Source organism: Chelmon rostratus, chromosome 11, assembly GCF_017976325.1.
Source record: "Chelmon rostratus isolate fCheRos1 chromosome 11, fCheRos1.pri, whole genome shotgun sequence".
NCBI lineage: Eukaryota > Metazoa > Chordata > Actinopteri > Chaetodontiformes > Chaetodontidae > Chelmon > Chelmon rostratus.
The window spans coordinates 23,724,049-23,738,967 of record NC_055668.1 but is presented as its reverse complement, the minus strand read 5'-3'; the positions used below and the strand labels follow the sequence as shown (position 1 = coordinate 23,738,967).

At 41.1% G+C, this 14,919-nt stretch overlaps 2 protein-coding genes across 3 annotated transcripts; one reads left to right on the top strand and one right to left on the bottom strand.

Moving 5' to 3' along the window:
* Window positions 1-277: 277 nt before the first annotated feature.
* rbm45 (RNA binding motif protein 45) lies at window positions 278-7,665 on the bottom strand. Of its 2 annotated transcripts, XM_041947649.1 has the most exons (11): window positions 7,224-7,665; window positions 6,243-6,365; window positions 5,872-5,998; window positions 5,585-5,710; window positions 4,558-4,728; window positions 4,090-4,219; window positions 3,324-3,417; window positions 2,552-2,709; window positions 2,151-2,226; window positions 1,880-2,018; window positions 278-941 (listed from the first exon to the last, which is right to left on the bottom strand). In XM_041947649.1, exons 1-10 carry the CDS (start codon window positions 7,497-7,499, stop codon window positions 1,902-1,904), a joined length of 1,398 nt encoding a protein of 465 aa, XP_041803583.1. In that variant the 5' UTR covers window positions 7,500-7,665; the 3' UTR covers window positions 278-941; window positions 1,880-1,901. The 2 variants fall into 2 exon arrangements, with proteins under 2 accessions (XP_041803583.1, XP_041803582.1); XM_041947648.1 differs by having other exon boundaries at window positions 278-2,018.
* Window positions 7,666-9,886: 2,221 nt separating this feature from the next.
* LOC121613789 (cytochrome c) lies at window positions 9,887-13,878 on the top strand. Its single transcript, XM_041947420.1, has 3 exons — window positions 9,887-10,002; window positions 11,819-11,993; window positions 12,514-13,878. The coding sequence occupies exons 2-3, from the start codon at window positions 11,825-11,827 to the stop codon at window positions 12,657-12,659; spliced, it is 315 nt and encodes a 104-aa protein (XP_041803354.1). The 5' UTR covers window positions 9,887-10,002; window positions 11,819-11,824; the 3' UTR covers window positions 12,660-13,878.
* Window positions 13,879-14,919: the final 1,041 nt, after the last annotated feature.

Here is a 14,919-nt window from a genome sequence, read left to right as displayed (position 1 = left end):
TCATTTTATTTAGCAAATTCGGCCAAATCTTTACATTTTATTCCACCACTGTTCTGAGGAACGAGCAAAAAAAAAGCACATGAAAGAAATCCATAAGAGTTTAAATGAAAACATCAGACAACAAGACTCAAAGATGAATTTCAAAGCATCCGGACCAGACGGTGCACCTTGTTAGAGCTTACAGTTTGAATAACATTTTCATGATGTGAAATGTCAAAGACCATTAACCGTCCCTGTTCATCAGACAGCTAGAAAAGAAGAGAGGAGACAGGCTGAATGGTGTGTTCAACTGATCTTTATTTTCACTGAGACAAAAACAAAAAAAGTTCACAGTCTGATAAACACCTTTGAACTGAGCTCAACACGGAATTACAGGTCATATCATAAGAGGAAAAAAAAAGAAGCAGCAGACCTGAAAAACAAAACTGTCTAGACCCAGCATCACAAATTCTGTTTCTTAGCTTACGAACAGACTGCAGCCTCCTACCCACACTGCTGCAAGAACAAAATGCTGCCAACCTGAACTACAATCGAACTCCACACATTTGAACCTGCAGCGTTTCTGCAGTCGCCTGTTGATAAATCATGTTGTGCTACTGATGCAGTTGTACATCGGTTAGTCCAGCTGACAAGAGCCAAAAGCAGTGACAAGTTTGAAATGATTTAAAAAAAAAAAAAAAAGCATAAAAAGCATGACACTGAGCACAAACGACACACACTAACACTGCTCTTCACAGACTGTATATGATTCAAACTTCATTTTAGTAGTGGATGCTGCTGCTATGTACTTGTTATATCAGTGAGTCACAGCAAGGTCACTGACCAAAGGTAAGGTCAGACAGGTGTCAAAGGTCGTGTCAGAGGTTTTGATTTTGAGAAGGTCTTGATGTCGGTCGGTCGGTCGGTCAGGTCAGGTGTCATTGTGTCATGACAACAGTCGCCTAGGGAACAAGAAGCTGCAGTGTTATTCACGGGGAGAGAAACAGCTGTCATTAGAAACTTGTTGACATCTCGTCACACTGAGTAGTGCTTTCCTTACAAATGGCGAATACAGTTTTACAGGTGTGCACGTGTGTGTGTGTGGAAGACTGCACGTGGACGTGACAAGACGGAGGACGCTCTCACACACAGTCTATGGAAGTTTACACACAAAGCGTTTTCACGTGAACATATTTTAGACGGGTGTTAAGGACAAAGTTTTGCGCTTTTTGTACTAAAACTGTGTCAGAATATACATCTAACACCCTGGAACTGAAGCAGATTACTGGTGCCAGACTTGAGTAAAATGGTGTTGCACCCCTGTTCTATTCTTGAGGGAAAGCCCAGCTAACAGGCTAACAAGCTTTCTTTATCCTGGAAGTAATCAACAGTCTGCATGTTCAACCAGAGCGAGTTCTCGTTAGTAATACCTGATGCTGTGAAAACATGGTATGATACAACTGCTGTGAGTCTACCCTTCAAATAGAGTTTCAATCTTCAGTTAAATGATGTTTTTCTTTACCTTTTATTGGCTTAGATAGAAGATTTTTTTTTTTCAAAATGTTCTCATAAACTGTGTCTTCACAAACTGCCACTGAACATTTTTGTGTTTGCATAGAGACAGTACATTACTGCTATATCAAGCTTGGTTGACTGGTAGCTCTTTCACTGGGTGGTCAGTTTGTACATCCACCTGAAACATATTTTCCTCTGCAAGAATGTGAGAAATGTGCCTTTTCTGCTGTGTGTGTGCGTGTGTGTTACTTGCACAAACCATGTAACAGGCCTGACACAGAATACATTAACAGTACATACAACACAATGTCACCAAAATACTTTGTTACACAATTGTCCTGTTATTCATACTGGCGTTCCCTGCAGCAGGAAACTTGGCACTTACCGCTCATTCCTGTCAGATGGTCCTAGTAGGTACGGGGGCGTTTGTGAGATTCCTCTCTGGGAGGATCAGCCAGCATCACCTTCATCTTTACTCCGTTGACGACGCGACCGTGGAGCACTGCCATGGCCTCATCTGCACACTGAGAGAAAGAGACAGACCAACATACAGAGAGAAGAGGAGGGAAATTTACTGACAGAGAAACCTGAAGCGCTGAAGCAAAATTAGAGAAACACAACAACACTTCACTTCCATCATCATTCAAGAGTCTCACCTGTTTGTCTGCATACTTCATGTATCCAACCTTCCTCCCAGGAACCAAATGGACCTCAATAAGGGAGCCAAAGCGACTACAGAGAGACAGACAGAGGGAGGCACAGTGAGAGAGAAACCATTTCATTGTAAAGCAGGAACATTTGTTAATGCTGATTGTCTGGAGCATCATCAGTAACATTACAACCATTTAAGAAAATATATCTTGATGCTCTCATCCTGAGTCGTTTGCAGTTATTAATATTTAGAGTTCGATCAACTGAACCTTCAACCCTCTGGCTAATGGACCATTATTTTCACCATAAGCACACTGTATTATGCATTTTGTGACATTCATGGAGTAGTGTACACTTACAACATTACAATTAAGAGAAGTTATTAATCAACACATGGGACATTTACCAGAAAACGTCTTCCAGCACATCTGGGGGCAGCGGGGAGGGGCTGAACACAACAAACAAGCGCTCCTTGGCCTTGCTGTCGGGCGGAGCGAGTTTCTTCAGAGGGGGCAGGTTGACATCTGTCTGAATCCGGGACATAGTGGAGACAGCAGAGAAACCCTGGTGGATACCAACAGACACCCAGGATCAGTGATTCAGCTTAAACATTTTGGATTTTTTACTCCTGACTGCATAAAACCAACTGGTCAAATATTGTATTATCCTTATAAACATCAGGCTCCAGGTTAAACGTGTTAAATATTGTGTAATTACCAACTGTTTTTCCATTAATTGTTTTGTCTGTAAAGGGCTGTAGTTGGCAGAGGAAGCCTGGAGGAATAATTACCCAGAACAGTAATTAACCTTGGGTTGTTATTTACAGGGTGAGTAGTTTTCTGAAGTTATGATGATGATTAAATTGTCTTCAGTGTAGGACAACAGCGAGAAAAATGGAAACACAGAATAACAGAATTTACACTTATTACATTTTTGTGGCAGTTTTCCAGATGAAGGTTAGTTTATCATAAATCAGACTGATATTCTGCTGAAATATAATCAATCTGTGTATGAGCGAGTCTTTCTGCAGATGAAGAAAAACTTTGCAGAAGCAGTATTTTTTAATCCCTGGAGCACTGGTCCAATAAAAGTGGAAAATGCACCAACAAACACACAACATAAATACAAAAACAGTGATCTGATATAACTTAAATGAGGCGCAGATTTAATGCACTCACAGGGGGTTTCATCACTTGGCTGGTGGAGGGTCCGTTCCACACTGCAGACATCATCTGGGCAGCGACAAACTGCATGGCCATCCGCCCGACAGGACTGCACAGACACAAGCACACGGGCGCTTTAAAGCTGATCGTCAGTGCTTCATACCCACAAAGTGTTGCTGTGTGACCAAACTAAAAGACGAGGCTTTATACAGACACTGCCATACAGATATCAAAATGCTTCTGATTACAATACTGGAAACATGCCAGGTTAATAAAAACTACTTATTTTGTGTCTCTAAGACATTTTCCTGGCTCCACTCAGACCAGCGTACCGCCCAGGCTGCTTGTTTGTTAGCACAAAGGTTCACGTGAGGTTCTCAACTCTGTTGTGCCAACAGCTTTCACGGCTCCAGACTACGCACTTCTTCATTTACTACATAAAGAGTGCCTGCTCCTTTTCTCCTTCATCGGGGAGCTCTGGAAAACAACTGGCCGGTCACTGTGGCCCACAGGGGGTAATAGTGGTATTCATCCATGAATATTTAACAACAAATAAAATGTGACCAAGAAGACTTACAGAGAAGGTTGCTGCTAATTATCGGTGCCATTTTTGTACTTATTTTAAATTTAATGGATAAATTAACTTTAAAGGGCATTTCTGCTCCACACCTCCATTAATTTTGACCCTTCTACAGGAACACAGTATATAGTGTTTAGTGTATGCTGGTTTGTATATTAAGTATATATATGCATGTGTATCTGTGTGTGTGTGTGTGTGTACCTGCTGCGATCCTCTCCATCATCAACAAAATTTACTGCCAGTCTGTTGCCAGGCGGATATTCAAAGCCATTCAGCTTTTCTTTGGCGTAAACCGCTGATCCAAGATTACTGTAGCGAATCAAAGCATGACCTGAGAGCACGTGACACACAAGAAACAAGAACAGCCAACAGGGTAAGTTTCAAGTGGAATAGAGCACAGGCTGGTTTACAGTTTTCACATGTACACCTGACAGGAGCGGCAAAACCAGAAACCGGCCCAACCAGAGCTTGAACTTCCATAAGAGCCACAGGAGCCAAAGGAGAGTTACATGTTATTCTAACAGACCTCTTCTTTAAAGTCGGAGGCCAACACTTAAACATTCCTGAAGAAAGTTATGATGCAAAGGCAACTTAATTTTGCTTTGATTCTAACATACAGTGTTAAAGTGCAGAGGTGAGAAAAGGCTTCCTTTGTGCTTTAGCACTAACCTTTGCTCATTCCGTAAGCGTCTCTCTGCAGCTCACAGTATTCCATGCCCGGAATGATGTCAAACAGAGCAAAAATCTGCTCCTGGGTGAGTGCGGCCCGTGTTGACATCATCAGGCATCGCGTGAAGTCACCTGAGCGGTAGTCCATCACCGGGTAGGTGCCAGGGTCAGCTGTTGAGGGAAGAGGACCAGCACGGTCAATACGAGGACAGAGTGTTCATATCAGAGACCTTCCAGAAGAGACGCTTAAGATTCAAGTTTCCATTTAAATTAAGTGTTTTGGTTAATTGATTTACGGTCATTTCCCTTCGTCAGCCACTTCTGAGTGAATGAAACACTGAAACAGAAAATGAGTCTCCTCATTCATGTCTTCAATTTAATCACTTCTCTCTTCATCATTTAAACAAACAATTGCTTTAGTAACATTCTTCAACTGCAGCTTTGAGAGTACCACTGATTCGAATGAAGAATATCAAACATGCAGACTGGAAGATATTTACTGTAACAACAACGTTTCCGGTTACTCCCCCCAAACCTCCTGCCCTCCTATCTCTGTCTTTTTCTTTTTGAAATGATGGTGAACAGAATGTGCTCGTACTCAGTGCCTGCTGATGACATGTGCAGTGATACATTACTTAATCCTGTGGGACATAAGGCCAGAATGAGCTGATAACTCACTTGAACCTGAACTCTGCAGCATTTGTACTTTGGCAGTAACGTCCTTCATTTTTAATCACTCATACTTGTGCTCACCAACAGAGCGTCTTAACCCACTTTGTTGAAAAATGTATATCATGCATTGTTTATGTCTATGTTTACTTGCTGACAGTCTTCTTCCCTGACTTTGCTGGTGCATTGCTGTGGTGCAATACTGCCACCTGTAGATCAGTGAAATAATGTGAAACCACTTGCAGGAAACACATCACCTTAAATACTGATTTGACTTAACTGCTGGTCACGGTCTTCCAAAAACTGAAAACTTAACCCAGATGTAACAGAAAAATTAGGATGTCGAACAACTGCGTACCCATAGGTAAGGCATACTGGTTCGTGGAGTCGGCGCCACCCATGTAATCACCTCTGGCCGTTCCCCCGGTGTAATCTTCGGTTGCTGTAGCCTTGGTGCGAGGTTCAGCCAGGATGGCCCTGTAAGCTAATAACACCATCATCATTATCATCATCAAAGTGACAAAAATGTCCACAGCAGTTCACACACATGCAGTACATTAACAGCCTGTACAGGATAAGTTCAGTTATGAGTGTGCAGAAATGCAAAGTCTTACAGTCCAGCAAAAGATTTAAACACAGTCTTACTTTTGTCACAGTTCTCTATAGCAAGTGCAGCTTGGGAGGGTTTGTAGTATCTCACGTAGCCCAGTCCTTTACTTTCCCCTGTGGACTTATTCTTGATGATCACGCAATACTCAATATCACCATATTCCTGAGAGAGACACAGACAGACAGAGGCAACAGCCCGGGGATAGAAGGATTTATATTCACTTTACTCCATTCATATATAATGAGGCAAGAGATCGCAGTTATAGCCAGTATACAGGGGTTTATGTTTATATATAAGTTCTATTTTATACACATGCTAGGCTTTAAGGCAGAAATAAATACAAAATAGGTAAGTGATGAGATATAAAAGCACACAGACATTATGTGACAAAATGTGGTGTAATTACCTTGAAAGTGTTTTTAAGGTCCTCCTCTGAGAAAGTTTTGGGGATCATGACAAAGATCCTGGTCAGCTCCTCATCCTCAACGTCTCTGTGTCTTGTTGAAGACCGCGACTGAGCAATGAACACCTGCACAACCAACCCGAAAAGGAAAAATGGTTACAAGTGATTGGTTACAACTGCAGCCTCATAAAACATCATCGTGTAAAGCTAAGCATCACATAAATCAATAGACACGGAGGATGCCATGTTTTAGAATATCCAGAATATCCAACGACACTTCCTGAAAGGTTAAGTTCTCCTACATTTTCAAAACAGTGTATGTGCAAAGATTTTGAGATGTTTGTTTCACTTCAACACAAAGGAGGAAAAAAAAACACTAAATGAAAGTTTGGTCTCTGCCTCTTGAAGCTTTCCATCTTCCCGGTTAGTCAACATAATCCACATTACCTCCTGATCACAGGGACTATTTCTTATCCGGGAGTAGTTTGAGAGGAAAGTGAGGCATATGCATCCGCCTGAGCGGCTGACAATCAGTCAAAATGCTCGTTAGCTCAGTTGTAAAGGCAGCCTGCCATCAGACAGTTGTCTCCTCGTTTCTAACGTCATCTAATGAAGATAATATATCATCTGAACTCGGTTGCAGGCGGATTGAACGCTCTGGGACCAGACACCTGTATGTGCTACATCAGAAGCATCGAAGACCTCAGTAAATTATAGATGAAGTATCTGCATTGATAGACACTATTAGGAGACAATGAGAAAATGTGGGTTTGTTATTCAGGCGAAATGAGAGCTATAACACAGGTGTCGTTCTCCAATGAAACGGACATCAACGCTCGGTGAGTAGCATGCTAGCAAGCCACTGACCACACGTAACGTATTTTATGACTCGACTGTTCAACTAAAACTTACTGTATACTAACGGCCACTTGCACCGATTCTGTACGTTAAGATAGCCAGGCTGGTTTATCCGTTAACCGTTACCTTGATTGGTTTAGTCCCTTCCACCAGCACTTTGCCGTGCATTTCCTCCATGGCCAGGCAGGCCTGAGAGGACTTGGCGAACTTCACGTAGCAGATTCCTTTGGACTCCTTTGTCTGCTTGTCTTTCACAACCCAAACACCCTGGATGTCCCCAAACACAGAGAAACTTTCCCGCAGCTCATCTTCGGTTATGGACCGACTTGTGACCGCGAAAAGTCGGCTGTTGGGAGGGTCGTCGAGGTTTTCGGTTGGTTGTTTAGAGGCGTATTCCTCCATCTTTGCTTCCTGCTCACCTGAATGCTGCGGCCGCCTGCAGCCGTTGTTGCTGCCTCACAGCGCTGCTTCCGCTTCAACTTTGAACTTTGGAAATCGCAAAGGAAAAACAGTCACACCGAGGTCCAAAAACTGCTAAATTTCCATCGGTCATGTGATTTAGTCAAAGGTTGTGCGTTAATTTTGTGAATTCCCACAGTTGTGAACCTATCAGTGGAGCTGATAGTAGTCAATCGCAAGAGACCGTGAACGTTTACCGCCATCTGCTGTACGGGAGATGTAAAAGCACTCTTGTTCTCGGTTGGTCAACGTTACAAAATGATGCTACAACCAAGCTATTTTTGAATTGTTTGGTATAGGACTGCCAATAATGCATGTTTTCATTATGGATTAATTTGTTGATTATTTTCTCCATTAACTGATTGATTGTTTGGTTTGTAAAAAAAATGGGAAATGCCGTCACAATCACCCAGAGCCAAAAGTGACACCTTTGCAGTGATTGTTTTGTCCAACCAATAAAAAACCAGCAAATCATCACATTTGACAAGCTGGAACCATTAAGCAGTTTTGCATTAGTATAGTTAGCAATTACTTTTCTGATTAATAAGCTAATAGTTTCTGATGTACTTGCACTTTTTCATATACTTTGTATGCACAAAACAATCTGTAAAGTAACTAGTAACTAAATCTGTTAAATACGTGTAGTGGAGTAAAAGCACAATATTTCCTTCTGAAATGTAGTGCAGTAAAAGCATAGTATAAGTAAATGTATTAGTGGCACGAGAAGAAAATACTCAAGTAAAGTACAAGCATCTCAAATTTTAAGGACAGTACTTCAATGCAATTAGTTACATTCCACCACTGTAAACAGAAAAATATTTCCATATTTGTCAACAATAAAATACATAAATGGACTACAAAACAATGTATATTATATAATATTTTAATCACATGTTTGAATGTTGCGTCATTGAACCACGCAACATATAACACATACGTAAGCAAGTCAGCTGACAATGTGCCCTCACAGCCTTGTGACTTGTTTGTCGGGTGAGGGTCTCAGAAATGCTCTATATCTGTGCCACCATTTGCTGTGTGGGTGTGTGTATTTGTGTTCATGGCAGTCCTGAGTGACCCTCTTGAGGACATATGTTAGATTATAATGGCTTTATTGTGGTTGTGGCAAAGATATAAATGAATTCTCACAGTGTCACTATTTACACTGTGTATCTAATACAACTCATATTGAGCTATGAAAATTTTCTCAAACATCTGTGATTGCATTAAAAGGTACAGAGTGACAAAGTCACCCCAAATGACCTCTTACACCAAATTAAAAACTAAAGGGGACTGTGCCTTTGAGGTTGTGACTGTGTAACTTTAACTGTTTCCCTTTAGTCTGAGGACACAGTGGTCACCTTTAAAAAAACAGCTCAGTACCCATCTGTTTAGAATAGCCTTTGTGTAGTTTTAAAAATTTACGAAAAAAGTATTACTCTTATATTTTGTCCTTATTTCATATCAAGTCTTTCATTGTGAAGACCTTTGTCAAGTCTGCTCTACAGGAGTGATTTTTGTATAAAGATTGACTTTACTATTATTATTATTATTATATCCGGCATAGAGCTGTGAGGCATTGTGAGACTATATAGCGTGGTAATTTAGTAGGTTTACGATAATGACAACTTAAAATGTTGCCATGTCCTCCTGTTTTAAAAGGTTAGTTGCAAGTAAGTGCTATAGTTGTCGGAAGTTATTTTATGTAAAATGTGAATAAATAAATGTCTCGACTATTCGAATTAAAGATGATTTACCCATCACTAAATTATCTTAAATACTATATGAAAAGTTCTAACATGTATATCCACAACATTTTATATGGGAAAGAACCAAAAATAGGAAGACATATTGAGTTCATCCATATTCCCAAAATGTAACTGGAATATAATTGGCAAACTAAAGATTCTTTATATCAACTATGATAAATACTTTAATTTGTCCTTATTAACAGTGAAGAAATGCACATTAAATGTACTTATGTATCTCCTTATAAGGCAACTCCAGCAGGTGCTTTTCTCTCCGCAATGGAAGCTGGGAAATCGGACATGTACTAAAACACACTTTTCGTTTCCTTCCTTGGACCCTTGTCTCATCTCCTACTGAAGTAGAGACGAATCAGAAAAGTCAAAGTAATATTAGTGTTTCATCACTGTGTAATTGTGGTTGGTAGCCTAAAAACTAAGCAAACTAAAAATGATATTAATAATAATTAAGAGATACATTTGGGTAAGGGAGCATCTCTTGCGGAAATGGGACTCGGTCGGGTTCAAGTGACCACGTCAGGATTCAGAAGCGATCGTCTGGCACGTGATTGGATGACGTCAAAAGCCGGGGCCTCTAAAGTGAAGTGACCTTCTTTACGACCGACAGAAACCGCTCGCCGGCTGAGAGGAATTGCCTACACCTACACCGGAGTGATTTTAACCCCCCATATTTTAATCAAAAGGTAAACTTTTATACATGATATTGAGCAGTTATATCATAGAAAGACTCGTTTGGACATTTTATTATTGAAAATGATACTGAAATATAATGAATAGTAACGGTAGTTTGTGGCTAACGTTAGCGCCCATGTTGGTGAATAGCCCGGTTGCTCTCTTTGCGTGAACTAAAGGGGTTAACCAACCTAGACCGTTATTTAAGAGAAATGCGGTAATTTAAAATAGGACTCTGTTATTGTTGTATATTAAAGATGACCAGATGTTCTTAGCGTCTAATGTATTACCTTTATGTTAGGTATGGGTGTTAGCTAATGCTGCAGTGCTGAGTGCGAGATTCGGACGCCGACATTGAAGCATCCTTGACATCCTGGATGTGTTACATTTCACTGGCTAACGTTACTAGCAGGCTAACCAGGCCACGCTAACGTTAACGTTCTAACTCTAACTAAGCTTTGCCATGTGAAACAGAAAATGTGTACATAAATACAGCATTAGCTGTCTGTACATGAAAGCTGCTATCAGTTTCTAGTGAACAGTTATCTATGTCCTTGATGCTTCATGAGAAGGATGCTAGTCAGCCGGTGAAGCGCCATGTTCGAGGTTGTAAGGGCTGTGATACATAAGCTAACTTTGCTTTCCCCTTTTCGTCAATTAGCACAAAGTACAGGGTCCTGTACGCCTTATTGTCCGTAAGATACAGGATGAGAAAATTGCCGTTACATGTTATACAACATTATCTTAACTCGAGATCCAACTCCTGCAATCCTTTCAGTCATGCTGGCTAACGTTAGCCGCATTATAGCTAATCGTGAGTACGATAAGAAGTCATTGTGTAGTAGATAGTTTATCGAATGTTAATTAAGATACGACTGTCGTAATTGGCCTTTATGACCACGCTTCTCCAAACAATAAGTGTCACATTTGGCCAGTGGACAGTCGTGGTCTTGTCCCGCTCCTACGGCTGTACGCCGAGGTCACGTTGGAACAGCTAAACCGGTTGCGTCAAATTGTGTAACGTTACCCCTTCCCGATGACATTAAGCCTTTACTGTGAACCACGGTTAACCACATTAATAGTGAAGGCTTCCACTGATTGCAGACGGAAGTCAAGCAAATTTAGCAAAAAAAGTATTTAGCCAGTTTTCATACATTGAGGCTTTCCTTGGCAGTAATTTGAGGAAGGAGGGAAGCACATTTTGGCTCAAGTCAGTCCTCTGCCACAGTGGCATGCAGCGTTCAGGCACCTTTAGCTAAGTTCATTAATGTTGGCTTGTTTAAACTCATTGGCTCCCATCGACAAGAGCTGCATATTAAAGCTATACCCTCATAGCGGGATAGCTGTTAAGACAAACCTTCCTAACTCGACAAACCTGGCAGCTTTTCCTGTGAGCTGAGGCTGCCGGTGCTGGAGAGAAAGAGCTCCGATAAACAGACGAGAGCGGACTAAAGCCAGGCCGGCAGTTTAACGTGTTCTCAAGGCTGATTTCTTGAGGTTTCCCGTGCAGGTGTCTTGTAGGATTTCCTTGAAATGACCTCGGGAGGGTGCCAGTACACAGGGGAATGCCCTGACTTGAGTGAATGTACTGTAAAGAAAGCGGTGCAGGAAAAGTTGTCACCTTACACGACCTTCACAAGATGGCGTCGGTCCGACTAGGCAGTGAATGAGCTGCCTGCTTTAACTGGTCTATGAGTAGAAGATGGGCTTTTATTTAAGATTATCATTCAGACTATTGATTGCATTATGAATTATGTTGTTCAGATTATACAAATTTGTCATAACTATTCACCTGACTCCCTCTTTGCCCTCGCTGTGTTTCTCCAGCTGACTATGGGAGACATTGCCAAAGGAAAGAAGGCTTTTGTCCAGAAGTGTGCTCAGTGCCACACAGTAGAGGAGGGCGGCAAGCACAAGGTGGGCCCCAACCTCTGGGGTCTGTTCGGACGCAAGACCGGACAGGCAGAGGGCTTCTCGTACACAGACGCCAACAAGAGTAAAGGTCAGTTCACTGGTGGTTAAATGAGGCTTTGAATGACCCTCTGCCCGGGCCCTAGAGCAAGTGAAGGGGGGCATAATTTAGATATTATTTAAAATTACATAATTTTAAATTGTAATACATTTAGGCTTGCAGCTAATAATTATTGCCATTGTCAATTATTCTGCTCAATACGTTTTTAATAGGCCCAAGGTGACATCCTCATTTTTCTTTTTTTCCTGAAACATCTCAAAACACAAAGATATTCAATCTACTATGATATTAAAATAAAAAAAAGCAAGTCATCACATTTCAGAAGCTGGACCCAGACATATGATCTAAATTATTAATCAGTTACCAGAACGGTTGATTATGTCAACACTAGTAGCAGTAGCAGTTAATACATACGTAAGACTCTGAAAGATCACCTGTTGGTGGAACTTTGGCCACGTATGTCGGTTTTCTAACCTTTTGGCTTGGAGGTCGTATCCCTCTTAGTTGCCTCTATTAAATCATTTATCGCTGATCTTTTGTGTTCTTCCAGGTATTATCTGGGGTGAGGACACCTTGATGGAGTACCTGGAGAACCCCAAGAAGTACATTCCTGGAACCAAAATGATCTTCGCTGGCATCAAGAAGAAGGGAGAGCGCCAGGACCTCATCGCATACCTGAAATCAGCAACATCGTGAACGAAATCATAAACATCAGAATATTTAATGACATTTTATTTTTTTGTTTGTTTATTTTTAGGCTTGCACATGCTAAATATGTGGTTTTATGTTTAGTCATTTAAATTTAAGGTTAATTTATGTTGTCTAGGGTTAGAAAAGTGGCGCATCTTGTGAGCCAATAAGTTCACAGCAAATGTCGCTTCCTCTTTAACGTCAGGGTGCGAGCAGTTGGTCAAGTGGCTAAACATAAAACTACAGTCTGTTATTTTGTCAATCTGTGCTTTGACTCTAACAAGAAGAACAAATGAATCACATTATGTAAAATTTCTCAATGATAGGTTGCCTGACCTGTCACTTCTGTTTTTCATGACACTTGTCTGGTACTGTCTGTTAGGAGAGCTATCTGCCATCGACCTCATTTTTAAAAATATAACTGAAAAATGTCATCTAATATTAGTTACGTCAGAGTGATAATGGGTGGAAATTTTGGAATTCTTGATGGTTAACTGGTACTGACTCTAAATCCTGCCCCCAGCCTTCATGTCGGCTGGAGTTTCTAACATTGCAGAGGATGACACATGTGACGCCTCTGCCCTCCCTGTTCATCCTTGTATTGGATTTAGATTCTACACACTGAACATTTTGTCCTCTAAAACTTTTGGACAAAGCCTGTTGTTGCATTGTACGACTCCTCACAGAGCCTGATCTGTTGGCTTCCTGAAGCAGCCCCTCTGAGCTCCTGTTTTTACCCTCAGCCTGTCATCAGACTCAGTACAGGTTTGGTTTTTTTAAACGTTGTGCTAAGAGTGACACACTGCCTCTTTACAGCTAAGAATTGTGGGGTAGGAATATAAATGAATGCCTTTGAAACCACCACTATGCTGAGATCCCTACAGTGTGAAATCAGCCGGCATGCACTACAATCACCATGCCTAACAATATTGTAGAACTACTGTATAGAAAAAGAGAAATGGCACCATCAGGACAGAAGGATGATTTTTGTTATTTACCTGGTTTCACAGGCCTGAAAGAGTGTTGTTTTAACTTATTTTACTGTAATCTGACTGACTGCATCTGTAAAACATTTCGATGGGGCTTCTTGTACATGGTGCACACAGCAGTGTAGTGCACATAAACAATACTATGATGTGGTAGCTATGTTCTGTAGTTGTGGGCAGGATAAATGAAGGTTCAATTAAAAGAAAACGTCCAGAAATGTAAACCAGACTGGTTGTCTCTTCCTTTCAAGCTTGTTGGATCTTCTAGTCTTGATTTCGTGGGTCAAGAGACGATCAATTCTACACTCGTCTGTCAGATGTGAACAGAACAATGATCCCAAATACTCAATGTTCTGAAGCTAAGCATTAAGAAACACTGGTAACAGTTTAAATTTAATGAATGTGTTCCTTACCAATGCAACACTTATCTTATTAAACCGTTATCTTTATCTGAACTGTCTTCTTCAGTTAAGACCAGATTCCCTCTGCAGCTATATTTAAGTTTTAACAGATTTACCGGAGAGAAAATATTTAGAAAATCCTTAATATTCTTCAAAAATTGTTTGGAAAACCAGAAACTTAAGTTCACTTTAAAATGACATACAAGAGGACCTTCAGTGTTTTCTCTCTTCATCAAACCAGTGTGTGATTAACTTCAACCTGGCTGGTCCTGATTCTGGGATTGTGAGTGTACGTTTCAGCGTGGCGAGACGAAGCTGATCCTCTAATTACTGTTTGAATATGATAAAACAGCTTGTTGTTTCCTGTTAAAGAAGCTTGACACACTAGATCTCGACTGCAGCCCGTGAGAGTTACATTTTCTGTCCCTTTGTCCCGTGGAAATACAAATCATCACTTCTGGCTGTCTTAAGTCACATTTCGAGAGCCACGACCGCTCGTATACTGTTACATAATCACCCACTCTTCATGAAGTCTTTCTAGGAACTGAGCCAGCTGAGGGCAGCTCGGGTCCTGCCCACTGTCACGTTTCCTCCTGATCAAAGCTCAGTGTTGAGCAGAGACGTGGCTGGATCAGCCTGGCTGTCTTCAAACAATCTGCTCTGGCTGCACAAAGCTGAGTCTCTTTACATGCTTGTTTTTCCATATGGAGAAAGCCACAAGTGCAGTTCAATTTATGAGGTAGCTCTGGTGATCACATTGGTTTTAAATGTCTTTTTCATTTAGGGTTCTCTGGTGTCTTTGTGTAAACTCAAGGACAGATGCATGGGGCGTTAGTAACACCCGCTGGTCAACCTGGGTATTACACAATAAAATGCATT